The sequence below is a fragment of the Pygocentrus nattereri genome, chromosome 6 (assembly GCF_015220715.1).
Source record: "Pygocentrus nattereri isolate fPygNat1 chromosome 6, fPygNat1.pri, whole genome shotgun sequence".
In the NCBI taxonomy this organism is placed as follows: Eukaryota; Metazoa; Chordata; class Actinopteri; order Characiformes; family Serrasalmidae; genus Pygocentrus; species Pygocentrus nattereri.
In genome coordinates, this window is record NC_051216.1 from 11931452 (window position 1) to 11951735 (window position 20284).

Here is a 20284-nt window from a genome sequence, read left to right on the forward strand (position 1 = left end):
CTTTATCCATCTATACATAAATGACCTCTTTTCTGATTGGCTCTCCTGTATTGTGCCTCAAAAATCAGTTGGGGATGAAATGCTCCTTAAAATTTCATGAATGGGTGGGGCTAAACTGCTGTAGATTGAATAGCCAGTCCAAATTGTGACATCACAGAAAATGAGTCGTTCATAATGAGCAAAGTATCTAAAACACTTTACAGGTAACTTTACAGGAGAAGGCTAAGCTAGTGTGATGAGATTTTTTTGTCAAGTAATTTTGGACCATTTCTATTGGCCCACTCATAGGATTTTGACTTGATATAAAAGGCAGTTGCTGGGCTCAAATGATTCAGAAGAGTCAAAACAGATAAAAAAAATGAGACTGATGATATATAGACTGGGCAGTGGACAGTACATTTTAAATCTTGCAGAAAGGTTTCCATATAACACTGAACAAAAAATGTTATATATTTCTAGAAAGTGAGTTTTCCTTGATATGGGCCCTTTGAAGTGTATGTGGGTGCGGTAACATCAGAATATTAAGGCAAGTAATTTGTCACAATGAGGTTTAAGTCAGCAGTAAAAGCAGCACCACAGTCAGATCTCAAAAAATAGAGTTTAATGTTCGTGTGCTGTATAACAAATTAAATATATTAGTGTTTACAAAACAAGAGGTGCGTGACTACTGCATATCCTAACGGGCATTCTTTACTCAGACAACAGTGATGGGAACAAAGCACAACGTTTCATCCCACAGTCCGAAAATGCATTGTTCAGTTCTACAAAGCACGGACAAAGACGAGTGAGCTCGTTGTCTTAAAGGAACGAGAAAGAAGCATGGGACAAAGGTAGGAGTCTAGATATGTTCTGACATATAGGTCATCAGTAGCTGCATGCCGGTGTCAGTGATATCTAATCAGATGAAACTGCTTTCTTTTGTTTTTTCCCTTTCCAGAAAGGTACCGAAACATCTCAATCTTTCTGAGAAATCTGACAGACCGACATGCGACTCGATATCCAGGTTTGCCACTTTCCAATAAACATAACCAAGCACACGCTCACACACAAACCCACAAATAAGAATCCAAAAGACACTACCACTGCTGGGGAAATCAGGCTCAGCAAACTGAAGTCTACTCTAGGCCTGTGCGCGCTCTGTTTAAAAATGCTGATCCGGGACCAGCGAACTGCAGACACTCGCAAAGCTAATCCCGAACCAGCATGCTCAACCACTGGAATGTTCTCAAAACTAAGGCAAAAACACCTCAATAACATTAACATGCAGGTAAATTATTACACAATCATTAAAACTTTAATAATTTACCATTCTGAACCTTTTGCGCCGTCCTTCGACAGATCAGGCGCCCCCACATACTCAAAGAAACTATAAAATGGCACTTAAATTAACAGGTTTGCATACTTAAGTCTTCAGGTTTCTGAAAGTAATCATACAAAAATAAAGAGTACAGACAAACTTCTCCATGTTGCCCTTCAAAACAAAACAAAACAAAAAAACAAAACACTGAAGTGTGGGACAGGGACTTGAGGATGGGTCGGTTATTTTCACAGAGAGGTATTCATCAACAACAACACCAATACGGTTCATATGGCAGCTCCTCGATCGCACCGTTTTACACACACACACACACAGCTGTGGGAAACCTGATTGTTCGCTCCTACTGCACGTCACACAGGATCCAGAAACTACAGAACGAATGGTACTAAAGGCCGAGCTTGGCCAGTTTACACAGTACGACCTCTATTTAACATAAAAAGGAGAAAGAAAAAAATGGTCTCACCATTGGGAACAAAAAAAAAACACACACACAGGAAATGTCGATTAAAAGGATGCAAATTCTAAAAACGCGTTTAGAATAAAACACTAGTGCATATCAGTTCCATAAACGTTTGTACATCAGCTGAATCTAAGACTATTTCTATACTACTGAACAGAGGGTACAAATACAGTACTGTACAGTGAACAGCCCAGGGACTGCGACAACTAGACACGTTTCACTGGGTTTAGTAACAACAGCTATTCGGTATTGCTCTACTACTAAATACTCGGTATTACATATTACAATAGGTCATGTAAGATGAATGGCTGCCATGGTGCTGTGATGCTGCCCTGAAGTTTCAGTCCTAAGAAAAAGTCATACCTCCATTTTTTCTCTTACGTCGTTTTATACATTATACATTTACACTCAAATAATGGAGCCACAAAGGGTTCTTTGAGAGATGCCATGGAAGAACTACTTTTGGTTCCCTAAAAAAGCAAGGACACAGTGTCACTGATGCTAAGCAAAGGCCAGAGGTGATCTCAAAATGAGAAGAAAAGTCTGGGGACAACTTGTTCAAATTTCTGGTGCTGGATTGGGTTATTCCTAGAACCTTTACATTATGTGGAGGCCTTTTAACTTTTAAAAGGTTCTTCACTTCACAATATCGATGTTTTTAGGGAACTAAAGTGGTTCATCTATGACATTGCACAAAGAACCCTTTCTGTCACCTTTTTATGAGTGTATAAACACCTTGTTTTGAGATGACTGTTGGTCAAAAAACTGGACATCTTCCTCCTAGAAAAGTTTCATAGAAGGAGAGGTTCAGTTTTGGGTGTGGCCAATAAAATCACGGTTAGTACTTATTTAGTACTATTTACGCTTATCAAACTATTCACATAACTATTTATGATCTTCATACGTCAAGCTTGTTATAAGAGGTGTCTCTTAAGTAGTTCTGTGAATATCACTCCCAGGTAAGTAGTCAATAAGCTGAATTATGATACTTGTGCTTATTCTCAGAGGAATAACCTTACATTACAATCTAGCACAGACAAATGAAGCTGAATACGTGGATTGAGGTTTTCAATACGTTCGTAAAACTAATGACATCTACTTTAAGCGTCATACTTGCCCTCTGCGGGTCACCTCAACCATAGCACCGTAGACTGTTAAGACTATTAAAATCAGGTCCGTTTTAATTGCTATAGTGACCCTTAACAGAGAGCAACTCAAACTTAACCTCGCCAAGATCCTTTACAGAGAAATTCCACCAAAAGGGCTCAAACGGATAACAGCAGCCTGCCGTGAGCTTGAAGCATTGAGTCAATGACGGTGTCACCTTCTGTTTCAGTGGAACAGTATTCGACATGCATTCATATATATACACACACAACACAAACTGTATTTAAATAACATCATCTCAACATTGTCCATGTATGAACAAATGTATGTACAAGTAGCGGACATTATGGTCCACGCCCATTAAAGAGAGAGAGAAAACAAGTGAGAGAATAGAGAGAGAGAGAGAGAGAGAGAGAGAGAGAGAGAAAGAGAGAGCAGTTTGCGTGTACAGTCAGTGACAACACAGATTCTGTGAGTCTATCCAGGGATGAAAATAAGGGCTCTAGGTGCTTTGGCAAAACAAAAAACTTGGAACTAAAAAAGAAACTATTCTGAGGCAACATTGGTTATTAAGGCTCTACTGTAGTTGTGCTCCTTTAGTATTCACTGACAGACAAGAGTTCATTATGGAATCAGTAGGAAAGGGTTTTCCGGTCTGCTATCTGGAATCTTCAGGCTCCGATTTGATGGTTTTCTTTTCTGAAAGGTTGAGGGCGCGTGGAGTTGTGTCCGCTCCGCTGCCGTTTTCTGGAAAGAGACAAGGAGATGAAACATCACAACTTCAACTAACAGGACAATTAACAAGATTTTTAGACTGAGTGGAGAAACAAACGTGCGTGTCTGTATATTGTATTCATTTGAGACTTCGAGACAGATTGTCTGAAAATATCAGTCGTTATAACAAAATAAGGAATTTAAAAATATTCAAAGTCTTAAAGGAATAGCTACCAGCTAACAACAAACTACTACACCAGACTACATCCCAAACTTTGGGAGAGTTTACTTCTTTATTTGTCTCGCTGATTTAGCTAATAAGTAATGCAAGTTTATATGGCATTTTGCTAACTGCATGCCTAAATCATCGCATAGTTGTATTAAACTGTGTCAAGTTATTAGTTAATCTCAAACAGACTTGTTTATGTGGTTTCTGATACTGTGTGACAACCAATTCTGTATAAAAACTGGTAAAACTATAGAGTAGATTCAGCCTTCACAGTACATGCTGATACTGTTTCAGCAATGCAACCTACTTTTGCTGAGCTCAGAGAGAACGACAAAATTGTGTAATTTTAATTTGCCAGACTTTCACTTTAAGAACATCTTAAATAGTACATTTTCTGACCATATTTACATTTACATTTATGGCATTTGGCTGATGCTCTTGTCCAGAGCGACTTACAATTTGATCATTTTACACAGGTAGGCCAAGGCGGTGTTAGGAGTCTTGCCCAAGGACTCTTATTGGTATAGTGTAGGGTGTTTACCCAGGTGGGGGATTGATCCCCAGTCTACAGTGTAAAAGGCAGAGGTGTTAACCACTACACTAACCAACCACCTCTATTCTATTATGTCAAGTTTAAAATAAAGAAACTAGAGATAAATTGATTCAGCGTCCAGCCCAAATGATCTAATGGCTAAATAAAGTGTATACATTGGGATGTAGTGGATGGTAAACACCCCCAGTTTCACCGCTCCTCACTGCACTAGCCATGAAGCCAGAAAATATATGTAAATATTTATATAAGTATATATACAAATATACACTAAGCTTTAGTTTCTAACATTTTAACAAAAAAAATACTATTACTAGAGATGTGTAAAGATATAGAAATCATATTGGTGTCAGCCATAGATACAGTGATGTGTAAATGTCTGAAATCAGACTGTCAAATTCCATTTACTGATTTTCTGCATGATTACGCAAAGAACAAACTTAAATATGCAATTTCTTCCAATTCAGTGCCAAATTTCTATATATTTGCTGATTTTACCTTTTTTTTGCTTTAAAATGAATTAGCAGTGTCAGACCGACGTTTAAATGTATCTCAAACTGATACTTGATGAGTTTTTTTTTCTAGAACATCAGAACCTTCAGGTCCCATGTGTTAAACACAAAACCTGCGGACCAAGTCAGGCCCGTGGCACAATCCTATCTGACCCGCAAAATTATTTAACCAATATTTAATATATAAGTTTCTATTAATATTAGCCCTTTTCCCCTTGAGCTGCACTACAATCCCCAGCATGCACTTCAACGTAATGTGCACTCTGATCCCCCTCCCTCAACAACAGTCTATGGGACGGCAGTTACACGACGAAAAGAAAAGACGCCTAGTGTCTTATTCAAGCAGGCAGGTTTAGAGATATTTAAAGAGGTTCCAGTACCCAGTGCCGGTTTTGATGTATAAACAATGTGCAGTTCAGATCACAGCAAGACGTTAATTAAAAAATGAAATAAAAACACAGCTGGCCCACAGATTTGCTGAGGTTTTTTAATGTGGCCCTTTCAGTGGTTGAGTTTGACACCCTTGCTTTAGTTGATACTGTTTTACAGGCATGCTAAAATGTCTGAATTATATCCATTTCACTGCACTTATACGCATCTACGGAAATAAATGTTACATTTCTCTGTAATGCAAATCTGGGTAGTTGTAGTCCCAATGTCTGCATTTTATAAGTGTTTGTGTATGGACACCAACAGATATATACATGAGAAACGCTACATCCCTAATTATAACTTTACACCATTCAAATATTCAGGGGGGGTGTATTATAGAAAGTACTGGCATAAGCAAGACAGCAAGTCAAACTACAGTGCAGTTCACATTAACACTATAGTGACTGAAGGACTGCTCTGTAGTTATGTGACTGGCTGACCAATTAAGTTTATGATTGCATTATCTTTGCACACCATCACACAAACCTGTTGCGGCCGCTGCTTTGCTCTCAGCGCTGGCCTGGTGGTGTCTCTTCAGCTCGTTGGCCAGCTGCTTGCCCAGCGGCGTCTCCCCCTCGGATGCCCCCGACCTCTGGCCCGTCACCCGCAGATTCAGTGGCTTCTCACCTACACACACGCACACGCAGACAGTATTTTAAAACCTCATAATAAAGTTTCCCCACCCCGGCTGCACTGCATGGTATTATTATTAGCATGCCCTCCATTTCTGCTAAAGACATCAACAAAGTACAGCTAAATCACAAACAATACGCCTACCAAAAAAAAAAAAAGAGCTCCGAGCACAAAACCCTCGCTCACAGACGCTACTGATCTCAATATGATCTGAACTGAGCGCAGCCTTTTCTGCTATTAGAATCAGCCAACGCAGTCGGAGTAATGGCCTTAGGACGCAGCCTGCAGATGCCCACAGTTACACGAGCGCACATCACAGACTCGTGCACCGTTTACACACATGCAGCATTAACCTGAGCGCACAGCCACACTGTGACTAACAGCCTTCAGCTCACATTCAGCTCCTTAATTACCCACAGCACTGATTCAGCTCCACCTGCACCGACTCAAACAGGACCAAACACGCCTCAGTAACTGAAGTCTGTCTCTCTGCCTCTCTTTTGTCTCTCTCTCCATTCTCTTTTTCCACTCTCTCTCTCTGACTCTCTCTCCAATCTCTGTACTACTCATCTCTCACTCTCTCCACTCTCTTTCTCAACTCTCTGTCCTGTTTATCTCTCCACTCTTTACTACTGTCCTCACTCTCTTGTCTTTCTCTTTCTCTCTCCCTCTCTTTCTCTTTTACTCTCTCTTTCTCTTGCTTCCCTCCCTTTTCCTCTTTTTTGCTTCCCCTTCTTTTTCTCTCGTCTTTCCTTTCCTTAACCTTTCTCGCTCCACCTCTCTTCTCTCTTCCTGTCTTTTTCTCACTTCATCTTTGTTCCATCTCTTTCTCTCTATCCCTTACCACTGTCTTCTTTCACTCTCTCTCTTCCTTCTCCCTCTTCCATCATCCTCTCTCCTCCCTCTCTTCCTTTCCCTCGCCTTTTTGTTTCTAATTGTTCTCTCTTCCTCTCTCACTCCATCTTTCTCTCTTCTCTCACTTTTTCCCATTCTCCTCTTACTCTCTCCCACATCTCTCTTTTCCTGTCTTTGCTCTCTCTCTTCTTTCTTTATCTTTAACACTTTCTCTCTTCCCTCACTTTCTCAAACCCTCTCCTCTTTCACTCTCTCCGCCCTCACAATTCTCTCTCTCCCTCATCTCTTCTTTGCTCTTTTTCTCTCTATTCCCACACTTTCTCACACTGTTATTCACTCTCTTCCTTTAACCTTTCCATTTCTTTCTCTTCCCTTACTTTCTCTCTTCCCTCCTCCCTCTTTCACCCTTTCCAATGCTTAATCGCTCTCTTTCTCTCTCTCCTTATTTTCTCTCACTCTCTTCCTTTTTCTCTTTCCTCTCTCTCTCACCCTTTGTCTGCCCACTCTCCTCTTTCTCACTCATTCTCACCCCAACCCCTCTTTCTCTCTCCATCTTCCGTCCTCTCCCTTTCTCTCACTCCCTCCCCCGTCTCTCCCTCTCTCTCTCTCTCTCTCTCTGCAGATCCTGTACGCCCACTCAGAGTGCACGCTGGGATGTGAAGAGATTCAGGCAGCTCGTGTAGCAGAGTTCATGAAGGAGGTATTCAGTGGAATGGGGAGGGAGACGGCTCTGCTCACACAGCGGGAAACTCCCCAGACACGCGGCATAAATAACGCAACACACAGTTTCATTCATCTTCAATGCTCTCAAACGCTGACCACACACATTTCCTTCCTGAGTTTTAAACACTAAAGGCGAATGCACATGAGACTGTGATACAGTAGGAGTGTAATGATATGCTCAGCTCACGATTCCATCACACTCTCGACTAGGGATGCACCAAAATTTCAAACACCAAAAATATTTGGATGAAAATGGTAAAAATAATACTGAAAGAGAAAAAAGCGACAAACATTAAAAAAAAAAAAAACAACCCTCCCCCTCAACAACCCCCCCCCGATAAAATAGGCCTACAGTGAACTGTCTAACAACCTACAGTGAACTGTCTAACAACCTACAGTGAACTGTCTAACGACCTACAGTGAACTGTCTAATTCAGACACTTTACAAAAAAATTTCAATGAAATTGAAAATGAGAAATTGCCACACTATTTAAGGTGGAACAGAAAATTACAAATGTAAGTTGGTGAACACAAAGATGACCTCAGCCTTGTTCTCTTTCCAGTGCCGGTCTTCACAGACACGTTCAAACAGTTTGAGCGGCAGCAGATCAACACTGAAAAGTTTGGGTGAAAAGGTTTGCTGTGGATCTATTTCAGTTTCTATGAGGGACACTAGACAAGCGATTTTTAATCCCTGTTCATGCTGAGCATCAAGAACAGATACAACACCCAGAAACGTGACAATCCCCTAGCGCACTAACATCATCTGTAGCCACGGTTTATGAAATAATGAAAAAAATTCACAAAACTGCAGTGCCAAAGTGTGAAAAATCACAAGAATTAATTGGATTCATGGCCTTGGATGAACAACCGTTCTCTGTTGTTGAGAACGTGGCATGTCATGGAACATTCCAGGGCCTATATACTGATATCATTTTTACAATACTGTAATAATTTTTATTTTATGTAAATTGTTTTATTTTTAATCATCTTTTTTCAGTTTCGGTTTTCGACCGAGAGTGTGTCCTGAGTTTCGGCCCAGAATTTTCATTTCGGTGCATCACTGTTCTCAAAAATAGGTTCACAGTTCAATATTCCAAAGAAAAAAATGACAGCGCAATCTTCTAATAATACTATAGAGGCGGAATGTGCTGGTGTTAAATTGATTGCTACCATTTGGGTTCAAACAATTCATTAAATGGTATTTTTCCAGCGCACCAAGTCCTTTAGCACTAAAAACCTGAACCTGAGTTAATCTAACACATCGACTCTGTACTGAAGGTCTGGCTTTATGGATTTTGGTATCTGGTCAAGATTTTTTATTAACAGGACCTAATGGTGCTTGAGGGTGGCCTCCTCTGTCTTTTGTCTTACTTACAGCTGAAGCCAACAACAAACCAGCGAGTTCTTTACTCTTGTAGGTGAAGACAGACTCACCAAGCACTTTCACACGATCAGTAAGTGCACAAGAAGAATGTAATCTACTTTGGTATGTTGATGTGTTGATTTTTAGACTTAGGACTTTGTCACAAAAATGTTTGCTAAGGCTGCATAAGCTAGTCAGGAAGCTAACACTATTAGCATTGATGCTAGCCACACTATTGGCATTTTTGCTAGCCACACAACTATATGAGCTTTGCTCGATGCTGCATGATTCTCTGTAAGTCTGCAGCGTTTTTGTGTGTTGTGAGCCGACCCGTGTAGAATATCACTTCATATCAGGCAGTAAGTTAAGCTAACAAGCAAGCAGGACGGCTAACAAAGCCAAAGTAGAGACTTTAGAGTGGCATAAAATGACCGTTAAAAAATTATTCTCAGTTATAACATTTCCACCTCAAGCTTGGACCAGTTCTTGCTGTCAAATGCGCAGCGGAAAAGCATCGTCAGGGTTTTGCATCATGATGTGCTGTATCACAATGTGTTGCTGCACCTGTACAATATAGACTTATACACTTCTCCCTCACTGCTTTCAATAGGAAGATAAACTCGTTACTTTTCCAATCAAAAGCCTTGTTTCTCGGATCCATTTTCTCACTAAGGCTATTTTCATTTCACAATTTTGGGTAATATTAACACAGAGAAAAACACTTTCACTGCTAAATGTGTCTCAGTTTTCACATGCTGTAATTACAGATGAGTGTAAGTGAGTTCCACCCGATCTGAGGAGAGACAGTGAGGCATTACCAGAAATTAGCAATGGAACAAACGCTCACTTCTTCACAGAGACCCACCCACCCCTCTGACCCAACTCCCACCGTCCCACCTCCGCACACAGCTGCCAGATGAGCCCTTGAAATGAAAGACCTGCTGAGAATTGAAAAAGAGAGATGGGAGAGAGAGAGAGAGAGAGAGATAGATAGACATACAGAGAGAATCTGAGAGAGCAGGTGATGCAAGCTACAGAAGTATCCACGCAACAACAACCCCTTAACACATCACCAACTCTGCTAAATCATCTGGGTGGTCAGTCAAGGTTGACACAGTCTGTCACCATCACTGTTCTCACAGTAAAAATAGCTGTTTCCTCTTCATTACAATCTGCTCTTTCATACCAGCTGACCCTCCCTTTCAGTTACCGCATTTTTAACCGTTTTCTTAAAGTTATTCACATATATTGACACCTGACTCTCCTTTGTATGTCCTTAGGGCATTTTATAGGAAGCGAAAAAAAGAAAAAAAACCTACTCAGAATACATTTCGGTTCCTGTATGATTGGCTGAAAACAGTAAAACACAACGATGTTGAAGAGAAACGTTCATCCACAGACTTCCAGAAGATATTTAATATAAATGTTAGGAACGTCCTGATCAGGTTTTATTCGCCAGCTCATTCAATACTGAATAGTACTTTTGAATACTGAATAGTATTTTCTTAGATAATGCATCCACACAGTGCACAATTCAAGTGCCTTAAAGGGAATCTTTGCTGTCAGAACAAAGCCTTGATCTCCAAAACTAATTTGGGAATTAATAATAATTTAGAAGTTGCGGAGAGGACGCTGAAGTGACAGCAGGAATCATTGGTGATTATATGGGAATTATTAATAGTTATATTCACACACTTTTGTAGTAAAGTTAACACAATGTAGAAATAACGTGATCTCTTTGGGCTGCTGTCGTCTCGTTGCATTATGAGCAGATCACATACTGGGTAAATGGAGAACTGCTCATAGAGTTAATTGATATTATCATTGTTAAGTGAAAATAGTTTTAGTTTAAATGCTATCTAGCAGATCTGAGATGGACTGACGCAAAGTGGAAAAGTGTCCTGTGGTCTGACGAGTCCACATTTCAAATTGTTTATGGAAATCATGGACATCGTGTCCTCCGGGCCAAAGAGGAAAAGGACTGTCCGGATTGTTATCAGCACAAAGTTCAAAAGCCAGCATCTCTGATGGTGTGGGGGTGTGTTAGTGCCCATGGCATGGGTAACCTGCACATCTGTGAAGGCACCATTAATGCTGAAAGGTACATACAGGTTTTGGAGCAACATATGCTGCCATCCAAGCAACGACTTTTTCAGGGACTTCCTGCTTATTTCAGCAAGACAATGCCAAGCCACATTCTGCACATGTTACAACAGCGTGGCTTCATAGTAAAAGAGTGCGGGTACTAGACTGGCCTGCCTGCAGTCCAGACCTGTCTCCCATTGAAAATGTGTGGCGCATTATGAAGCCCAAAATACGACAACGGAGACCCCGGACTGTTGAGCAACTGAAGCTGTACATCAAGCAAGAATGGGAAAGAATTCCACCTTCAAAGCTTCAACAATTAGTGTCCTCAGTTCCCAAACGCTTAATGAGTGTGTTAAAAGGAAAGGTGATGTAACACAGTGGTAAACATGTCCCTGTCCCAACTTCTTTGGAACATGTTGCAGGCATCAAATTCAAAATGAGTGAATATTTGCAAAAAACATTAAATATCTTGTCTTTGTAGTGTATTCAATTGAACATAGGTTGAAAAGGATTTGCAAATCATTGTATTCTGTAAATGTGACATCACAAAAACAGTGAATTCAAAAAGGGCTTGGTTTTCATATATGAATCGTATGGACTGGAGAGTGAACAGTATGTTGTGAAACTTTAAAAATATTTATGTACTGCTTTAAACTACGTTCTCTCCTAAAAAGTGAGGAAAATTTAGTTTTCCGTGACATGGGCCCTTTAACAAATTAGTTACCGGTAAATTTTGTTTTATTTAATATAGCTGGTGCAGATCTATTATCTCTTTAAGTCTACTTAAGGCAAGTTCTGCAATTTAATGTACTCTTCTCCCTTAATAACATGATTTCTCTGTGTTGTTGGTACAATTATTTAATATGTAATGAATGTACTGTTTTCCTTTTGTGTCACAAATGACCTCCTTGAGGATTTACTGAGAGAGAGAGAGAGAGAGAGAGAGAGAGAGAGAGTGAGAGAGAAAGAGAGAGAGTGAGAGAGTGAGTGAGTGAGAGAGAGAGTGAGAGAGAGAGTGAGAGAGAAAGAGAGAGAGAAAGAGAGAGAGAGTGAGTGAGAGAGAGAGTGAGAGAGAGAGAGTGAGAGTGAGAGAGGAGAGAGAGTGAGGGAGAGTGAGAGTGAGACAGTGAGAGAGAGTGTGAGAGAGAGAGAGAGAGAGAGAGAGAGAGAAAGAGGGAGAGAGAGAGAGAGAGAGTGTGAGAGAGAGAGGAGAGAGAGTGAGAGAGTGAGCCAGAGAGTGAGAGAGTGAGTGAGAGAGAGAGAGAGTGAGAGAGAGAGAGAGAGAAAGAGGAAGAGAGAGAGAAAGAGAGAGGATTTAAAAACCAAAGCCAGGACTGAACTCCAGCCACGCTCTTCCTCTGTCTCACTCACCGTGCTGCTCACTGGCCTTATCACTGGACACTCCATTGGTGCTCTGTCTGTCCGCACTGTGTTTAAAGGCTCCGGGTGGCACCCTCCACTCCAGAGCCTGCAGTCTGTCCTGAGCTGCAGCATCGTGCAAGATCTCCATCTGCTTAGCCAACAGACGCTCCAACTGAACCTGTGATACACACAGAGGGAGTCAGAAATACGATACTGTATTTTGGCACAGTAAAATAAAAGTATGAATGATGTAGATGTGAACAGCGCATCTCCACACGCTCAGCAGCAACTATCACTCTTAAAAAAACATGTTTTCAGAGATCTTAGATAAAAGCAGTGGTTAAATATAGAACTAGTGTTGCACTGATTCTGATACAGTATCACTACTTGCCATTTAAACTTGCACCATGTAAGTTTGAAAGTTGTTGGGTCAGATTTTGCAGGGGGTTTTCTGACCACGTCATGTGTCCTTACATATTAACGTCATTATTTTTGTCATCTATTTTTGTGTGTAGGGATACAAAGATATTCAAATACATACAGTCTGACACACAGACCAGTGAACAAACATTTTAACAACAATTTTCACTTCCTAATTTAAAATTATGAGTCACTCTTCCTTCCTGATAGCAAGTTCATGTTGATGTTGCCTCTGATAAGCTGAATAACCACAACTTTTGAGCAATAAACTCATTTACAACCTCAGTAGGAAACAAACCCATTTCAGCACTGATATCTGCCACATTTAGCTGTTAAACTGCACAGTAGACTGAAATCTAGTTCAAGTTCCACCTTCCCGCTCAAATCAGACTGTGAGTCAGTCTTGAAATTCACACGTGTCATGTTGTTTTAACATCTGTGTAATGATATTTGCACAGAAGGTAATTAAACTAAGTGGATTTCAGTCGTGATGATCAGCTGAAAAAAGCTTGGAATTATATTCATTATTTGTGTTACTTTATATACAATAACAACTTACAAAGTGTAGATTTAAATCCTATCAACTAGACATCAATGGTATTTTTTCTTCAGAGATCTTTTCTTCGATATTTCAAGGGTTCTTTGTTACTACATACTGTAAATGACACAGGTACTGTACTTATCTATTAACTGCTTATTTTGTCCAATTATCTACTTAGGGATTTGATCTACATTTTTCAAATATAAGACATATAATTCAGCTTTCCCAGTCATTAAGGAATCACCTGCATTGTTCCGAACACATCCTGAACCTTGTTGAAAGCTTTAGAGTGTCCTATTAATGATTTGAAACCTATGGAATTGACCAGAACTAGTAAACCGAATATATTTCATACATTTTTTAAAAACGGATTGGATTTATACGGTTAAAAACACTGATTCCACACAATTGATTCCACGCAACGTGGGCTGGAGGTTAGGGAACTGGCCCTGTGATCGGAAGGTTGCCGGTTCAATGCCCAGGACAGCACATGACTGAGGTGTCCTTGAGCAAGACACCTAACCCCCAATTGCTCCCCGGGTGCTGTGGTTAGGGCTGCCCACCGCTCCGGGCAAGTGTGCTCACTGCCCCCTTGTGTGTGTGTGTGTGTATTCACTAGTGTGTATGTGGTGTTTCGCTTCATGGATGGGTTAAATGCAGAGGTGGAATTTCATCGTTTGTGGGATTAATGAAGTATCACTTAACAGCAATTCCAAACTTTTAAATGGAAGTGTACATAAACAGATCCATTTTCATCTTCAGTGAACAGTAAAGCACACATATTCACCCAGAATAATCAGCTAATATACTTCAGATAGCACTGTTGGGATTATAGAATGATCTTAATGAGTGTTATTAGATAAAAAAACCACTAGAACAAACAAAGGGATACTCTTCACCGCTCATGAACACAAAACCCCTGAGATGTCGTTAGAGAATTCCCTGAGCTGCTTTTATTCAGCTCAAAGGCACTGATATCTAGTTCATCTGTCCTTGGCATCAGTACTGGTGGGATTCTGGTAACACCTTCTCCCCACGTCCGCAATCTGGAAATTATCTTTGACCCCACACTCTCCTCTGACATTCACATCAATTCTGTAGTTAAGAAAGCATCTTTCCATCTTTGTAATACTGCTCGTCTCCAGACCCCCTTAGCCTAGCAGATGTAGAAAAACTTGCGCATGCATTAGTGACATTGCAGGTAAACAACTGTTATGTTCTTCTGTCCAGCCTCCCTGTAAAAGCCCTCAATAGGCTACAGTATGTGCAAAAATGCTGCTCCCAGGATCCTCACCTACTCTAAGATGATCCTTCAGAGTCTTTACTGGTTGCCTATTACATTCTGTGTTCAGTACAAGTTTCTGCTTAGCACATATAAAGCTCTGCAGTCTGGCTCCTCAAAACCTGGTTGAGCTTCTTCATCTATATGTGCCATCCTGTATCTTAAGATTCTTCATGTTACAAGGTTTACATTGACCTCTGTAGGTGGTTGATCATTTAGTGTAGTGGCTCCCAAATTATGGAATACTCTCCCCAAGTCTATTTAGGATGCCACCTCTCCGTCTTCATTTAAATCCTTGTTAAAGACTTCACTGTGTTATCAGTGAGTGTGTTTACATGCACTCAATAATCCGATTTTTGCAGTTATCTGATTATTTAAATGGTTATATAAACAACATAGTCTGATTTCTAAGATCAGAGTAAGGTCTAGAAATCCGATAAAGAGGCTGGATTTTATCTCAGTAATCAGATTTCTCAGTGCATGTAAACTCTCACTCAGATCTCTTTCTGATTTTGCACTCTGCGCATGTGAAAACAGACCATGGTACCAGAAATAAGCAAGCAACAGTGCCACGAGATGCAGCAAAACACTTTTGGAGCGAAACTAAAACCAAAGATATGCTTGATGAAATGATGGATTTCAGTATTCTTTATCTTCAAAATGATTGTTTGTTCAGAGTTTCAGGTAAACTGACATTGAATATTTTTAAATCTGCAGAAAAGCAGAAATCGGATTCCTGTCTGACTCACGCAGACCTGGATTTTCGCATCATCTGATTACTCATTACTGTGCCTGTAAACACATTGATCGGAACACTGACAAAATCTGAACCGGATTCTTCGGTTTTCAGATTATTTAGTGCATGTAAACACACTCAATTCTCGGTCTGTACATGGATGTTTTACCTGTATTGTCCTTTTGTTGCTGATTGTTTAATGTGTTCATGTTCTTTGACTGTAAAGCATCCTTGAGCATGGGAAGTGTGCTATATAAATAAAGCTGATGAGTGACGATGATGAATGAGAACTCCAGAGACATCCCAAAGCAAGATCTTTAGGGAACTGTTTATTGGTTTTCATACTGCAGATTGGCTAAATGGGTATTGGAAGTGATGCTGCCTTTGATTTGTTGCCTGTTCATAAACACAGACTGAGTAGTACAGCATGTTATCTGAACAAAAGCAATTAACAAATCATTGGTAAGTATTTACTAAATTATAAGATTTAAGATGAATTACTGATAATTAAGCATGGAGTTTACTGAAGGCATAACATCTAAAAGGACCTTATGAAACGTCTGGGGGGGTGTTCAGTATGTGACTTGCCTCTTATAGTTCACATTATGGATTTGTACTGAGTGTCATTGTCCAATTTGCTGGCATTGTCGGAATCTTACTGAGCTGGGTATCAAAATGTAATACACTCACAGTGCCAACCGGATTTCTTCAATACTTCCAAGAACTGAAAGAAATTCTATATCATACAATGAAATAACATACCCAGTTTCTAAGTCATCTGTCTTATGAGCATCCGTGAGCCAATAAGTATGCTAGCTCCAAAACTTAGACTGCGTACTGGCTGTCTAAATTACATTCTGTATGCATGTTATTAACGTTGCCACTTCTTAATTATCCTGTAACCTGCTGTGGTCTATAAATATACTTCCAACACTCCACACTAATTTCTGGTTTAAGCCGCTCCTATTTTTGGTTTGACAATTTGGATGCAAACCTGCAGAAGTTTGCAAAGAAACTACTCCAAAAGTAAGATTCTGAAAGAATACTTTGCTAAACAGCAAATTGCATTACTGAAAAGCTCTGTTGAAAATAAAAGCTACTTTATTTCACATTTTGTTTCCTAACACAATTAATTTAATACATTTTAAGAATCCGTCAAATGTCCAGATTTTTTTGTGGGGCCACTGTACATAGAAAATGTCAAGGTGCCAATATTTTACACATTTTTAATGACGTCCTGCCCTAGTCACAGGGTCCAGCCTAATGACCCTAAGAGCACACGTAACTCAGCTGTGCCTGGATGACTCATGCATGCTAGACAGGCGTCAGCAACTTGCCCATAAGCATTACCCTCCCACCCACTCGCCCCACACACAGTGTCAGTCACCTGGATGTTTCGGGAAACTGTCTCGTCTCCTTTGGATCTAGCCTGGGCCAGCTGCTCTCTGAGCGTCTCCTGCCGCATATGGATGGCCTGCAGTGCCTCTTGCAGGTCAAAAAAGCCTTCCTGCTGGACAAGAGTGGGCACAGCAGAAAACACCGCCTCAGTACATTCATTTGCATTACACGTCTTGGTGTTACTCAAAAGGCAGAGAGCAAAGGTGCTGCAAAGGTTGGCGTTTTCCTTGACTTAGTAGAATGAAAAATCGAGTTTGGAGTCTACAATAGGGATGCATGATGACATTGGCCTCGTATCAGTATCAGCAAATACTTAATTATAAAAATCTGATGTTTATAACTGATCGACATTTCAAAGCAATGTTTGACAACATTCATTGTTCTATAGAAGGCTTATGGCACTCTTGGCTACCACGCGTTATATTTGTAACTTGATACAATTCAATTTTAGATTTTTCCATAATGCCAATCAAAACAGATGAAGTCCCAGTTTCTACACATTATATATCGCTGTTGTCAGAAGAAAACTTCTCCAAAACAGTAACTTTACAGGAGAAGGAAAAAACCTCCTTTACTTGCAATGTAAGTCAATGGAACCAAACTTTTTTCCAAATCATTTTGGGCTGTTCCTCTTGGTCCATTTTTCACACAATTTACACACAATGTAAAGACCAACAGGCATTTCTAAATTATGTTAAAAACTGAAAAATGTCAAAAATGGAGATACAAGGTTTTCTTCTGACAGCAGCGATATGTTTATGTATATGTACATGAAAAATACTGGAAATCTGCATTAGCCCATTATTCCTATATCAGTGCATACCTTGTATAAACTTGCACTAATTGCATGCTAAAATCACAAAACACTTGCCTCAAACTGTGTCGAGCTGTTAGGGAGTCTAAAATAGAGCTTCTGATACTGTATGACACTGTTAGACTTTCTGATGCTATGGCTATTTATCGGTTTGCTAATATACCATTAGCAAAGCGATAAATAGCCATTTTTATAGATGGCAGTGTGTCACACAGCGTCAGAAGCAAGTCTATTTAAGACCACCTAACAACTTGACATTGTTTGAGTTAAGCGTGTGATGTAGACATGCATACACATTGTTAATAGGCGACACTTGTTAGCTACATTAGCCTCAGAGCTGCAGCGCAGAACTAAAGAAGCAGGCATGTTTTGGCTGACTGACTAGTTGGGGTGTAACACAGCTATATGCTATTGTCCTTATTAGAGCAGGACTAATGTTAAACTCCACAAAGCCACAACCTTCTGAAACCCAGGGTTGGCACAGCATCTGCAAAGGTTCAGTATAAATTAGTCCACGATATTAATCCATTATAAGTATTCTGTGGATGCAACAGTCACTGACAGGAACGTTACTGCTGGAGGTCTCGCAGGCATTTGACATTTTACTAAATCCTGAACAATGCCATGAGTCAGTTAATCAAGGGGTGAAAAGCTGTTAATTCCTCAGCCATGAAAAGGTCACCTCAAATCTAATAAACGGCTTCTTAGCCAGAGAATCTCCAGAGGACGAGCCTCACAAATGAGAGGTGCTGAAGGTGTGATGGTAAATGGCGACCCGACAGGCCGAGGAGTTTTGTATGACACATTTTATTACTCATTCTTAATGACTCTGAAGCTGAGATTGGACTTGTCTAATGTTGACACTCGGGTGTGCTGGGTTACCATGGCTGCTGATCATTAACGACGCCCGCTGAGCGTGGGACGTGTGTGTCTGTGTGTGTGTGTGTGTGTGTGTGTGGGGTATAAGGGGGTTGGGTTACTTTCCTTAATCACCTAAACTCTCACAGAACCACAGAGAACAAATTCTCTCATTTTAGTGCATAATGTCTATTTTATTTAGTTTAACACACTGGAAAAAAATCAAACATAACATATAACATGCCATAACTTTTGCACAGGCCACTTTCATGTTTTGTTATACTATGTTTATTCATTGAGCAAATAGCAGTTATTCTTACTGTGCATTAAAATGTGCAGGAGTGTGTTCTCTGTAGAGGATGTGTAACTTTTTTACATTCACAAAATCAACAAACATGGAAGTTGACCAACTGCAGTTGTAGAATTACTGAATAATTCATAAATGTCCCCAAAAAATCTAAATTAAACAGTTCTCTTCTAACTGCAAACAGTGTTGATCAGCCAAGACATGAGTGAAGTCGGAAGTTTGCTCCTTTCGTTTTGGAGAGGAGCTCTGAGACCCTGTGCGGATTGGATTAGTGTATCAGGGAAATGTTGCTATAATGCTATAACTATTTTACACGTTTATTTAGAGATAAAGCTCTCGCATCTGGATGGCAATAAAATGACCATTCTAAGAGGTTTTGTCTTCTGATAAACCTGGATCATTGCATCACATGTGGTCATATGACCATGGAAAACTACAGTGATCATTTACACATGTTGCTGCAATTTAACTGTCACTTTGATCAGCTTGCAGGACCTTGATTTTTTGATAGACTTTGATAATTAACACTTTAGTGAGGATGGAGATGAAACTTTACCACTGGGAGCAAGTGGATAGTTGAGGCACTCCTTCAAAGCATCCATCGTTTCATGCTTTGGGAACTATTTAACATGGATACTCATGCTAGGACAAAATTTGGCAATGGTCAAAAATCAAGGTAACGTCTGCCTGAAAATCTGGGATTTATCAGACAAACAGTAGGTAATTTGTCCTGTAATTTTCTTAAGGGAGGAGGGCGGAAAGACTGGCATGGTTGGCCTGGATGGTAATAAAACCACAGAATAGCAACAGTAAAACAGGGAATTGGCTTGGGACCCTGTATAAATGTAACCCCATCTGAACAGGACTTAGTTCACCCAAAAAGACTTCTCTTACTACTGGGTAGAGACAGGCAACATGACTTTATTTTATCGATATTGTGATGAACAATTTTCATTGCATTTCATGGATATCATTTGTACTTAAAATAGAGCATAATTAATGGGAGTTGGGATTTGATGCAAAAAGTTGTATAAAAACAGCTTTTGATGGAAGGTTTCAAATGTGGCGCCACTACTGCGTAGTGTCTGTGTGCCAAAATATCATGAAATGTGTCGTGTTGTGTAAAAATATCTTTAAGTATCATGATATGATAGTTTTGCCATATCGCCCACCCCAACTTATTAGCACTTATTATCCAGCACAGAACTATAGAAGCAAACTTCAGACTCTAAACACACCTTGGCTGATCATAAATATGCTGTAAGAGGAAACTTGGACAAATTAGATTTTTCTGTAAACCATTTCTTTAAATTTAATTACCAAACAAATGTTGCAGTTTAACCTCATAAAATCTCAGGCTTATTACATATCGAGCCTTCTTATAGTAACTGCAGGGAGTTCAGTACAAACGAGTTGAGCTATTGTTAGATTATAGAAGTGTATAATAAAACTTTGGGGCTGCTATTGGGACCTGGCCTTTTTAGGGGTTAAGGGGTTAACTCATAACTACGTCTTCTGACGCAGACTCGCCACTGTTCTTGTGGCAACGATGAGGTTATTAAGCCACACCTCGGCAACA

General features: G+C 40.0%; 1 protein-coding gene across 2 annotated transcripts in view; it reads right to left on the reverse strand.

Annotated features, from left to right (window-relative positions):
• Positions 1 to 579: 579 nt before the first annotated feature.
• The window catches only part of nab1b (NGFI-A binding protein 1b (EGR1 binding protein 1)), a 34966-nt gene continuing 15261 nt past the window's right edge, over positions 580 to 20284 (reverse strand). Inside the window, exons 6-9 of one of the 2 annotated variants that reach the window (XM_017713490.2) lie at positions 16716 to 16838; positions 12359 to 12527; positions 5809 to 5949; positions 580 to 3632 (exon numbers count right to left, since the gene is read on the reverse strand). In XM_017713490.2, the coding sequence (XP_017568979.1) occupies positions 3544 to 3632; positions 5809 to 5949; positions 12359 to 12527; positions 16716 to 16838 (522 nt within the window). In that variant the 3' untranslated portion in view covers positions 580 to 3543. The remainder of the gene's footprint in view (positions 3633 to 5808; positions 5950 to 12358; positions 12528 to 16715; positions 16839 to 20284) is intronic. The other variant, XM_017713492.2, reaches the window with a different exon arrangement.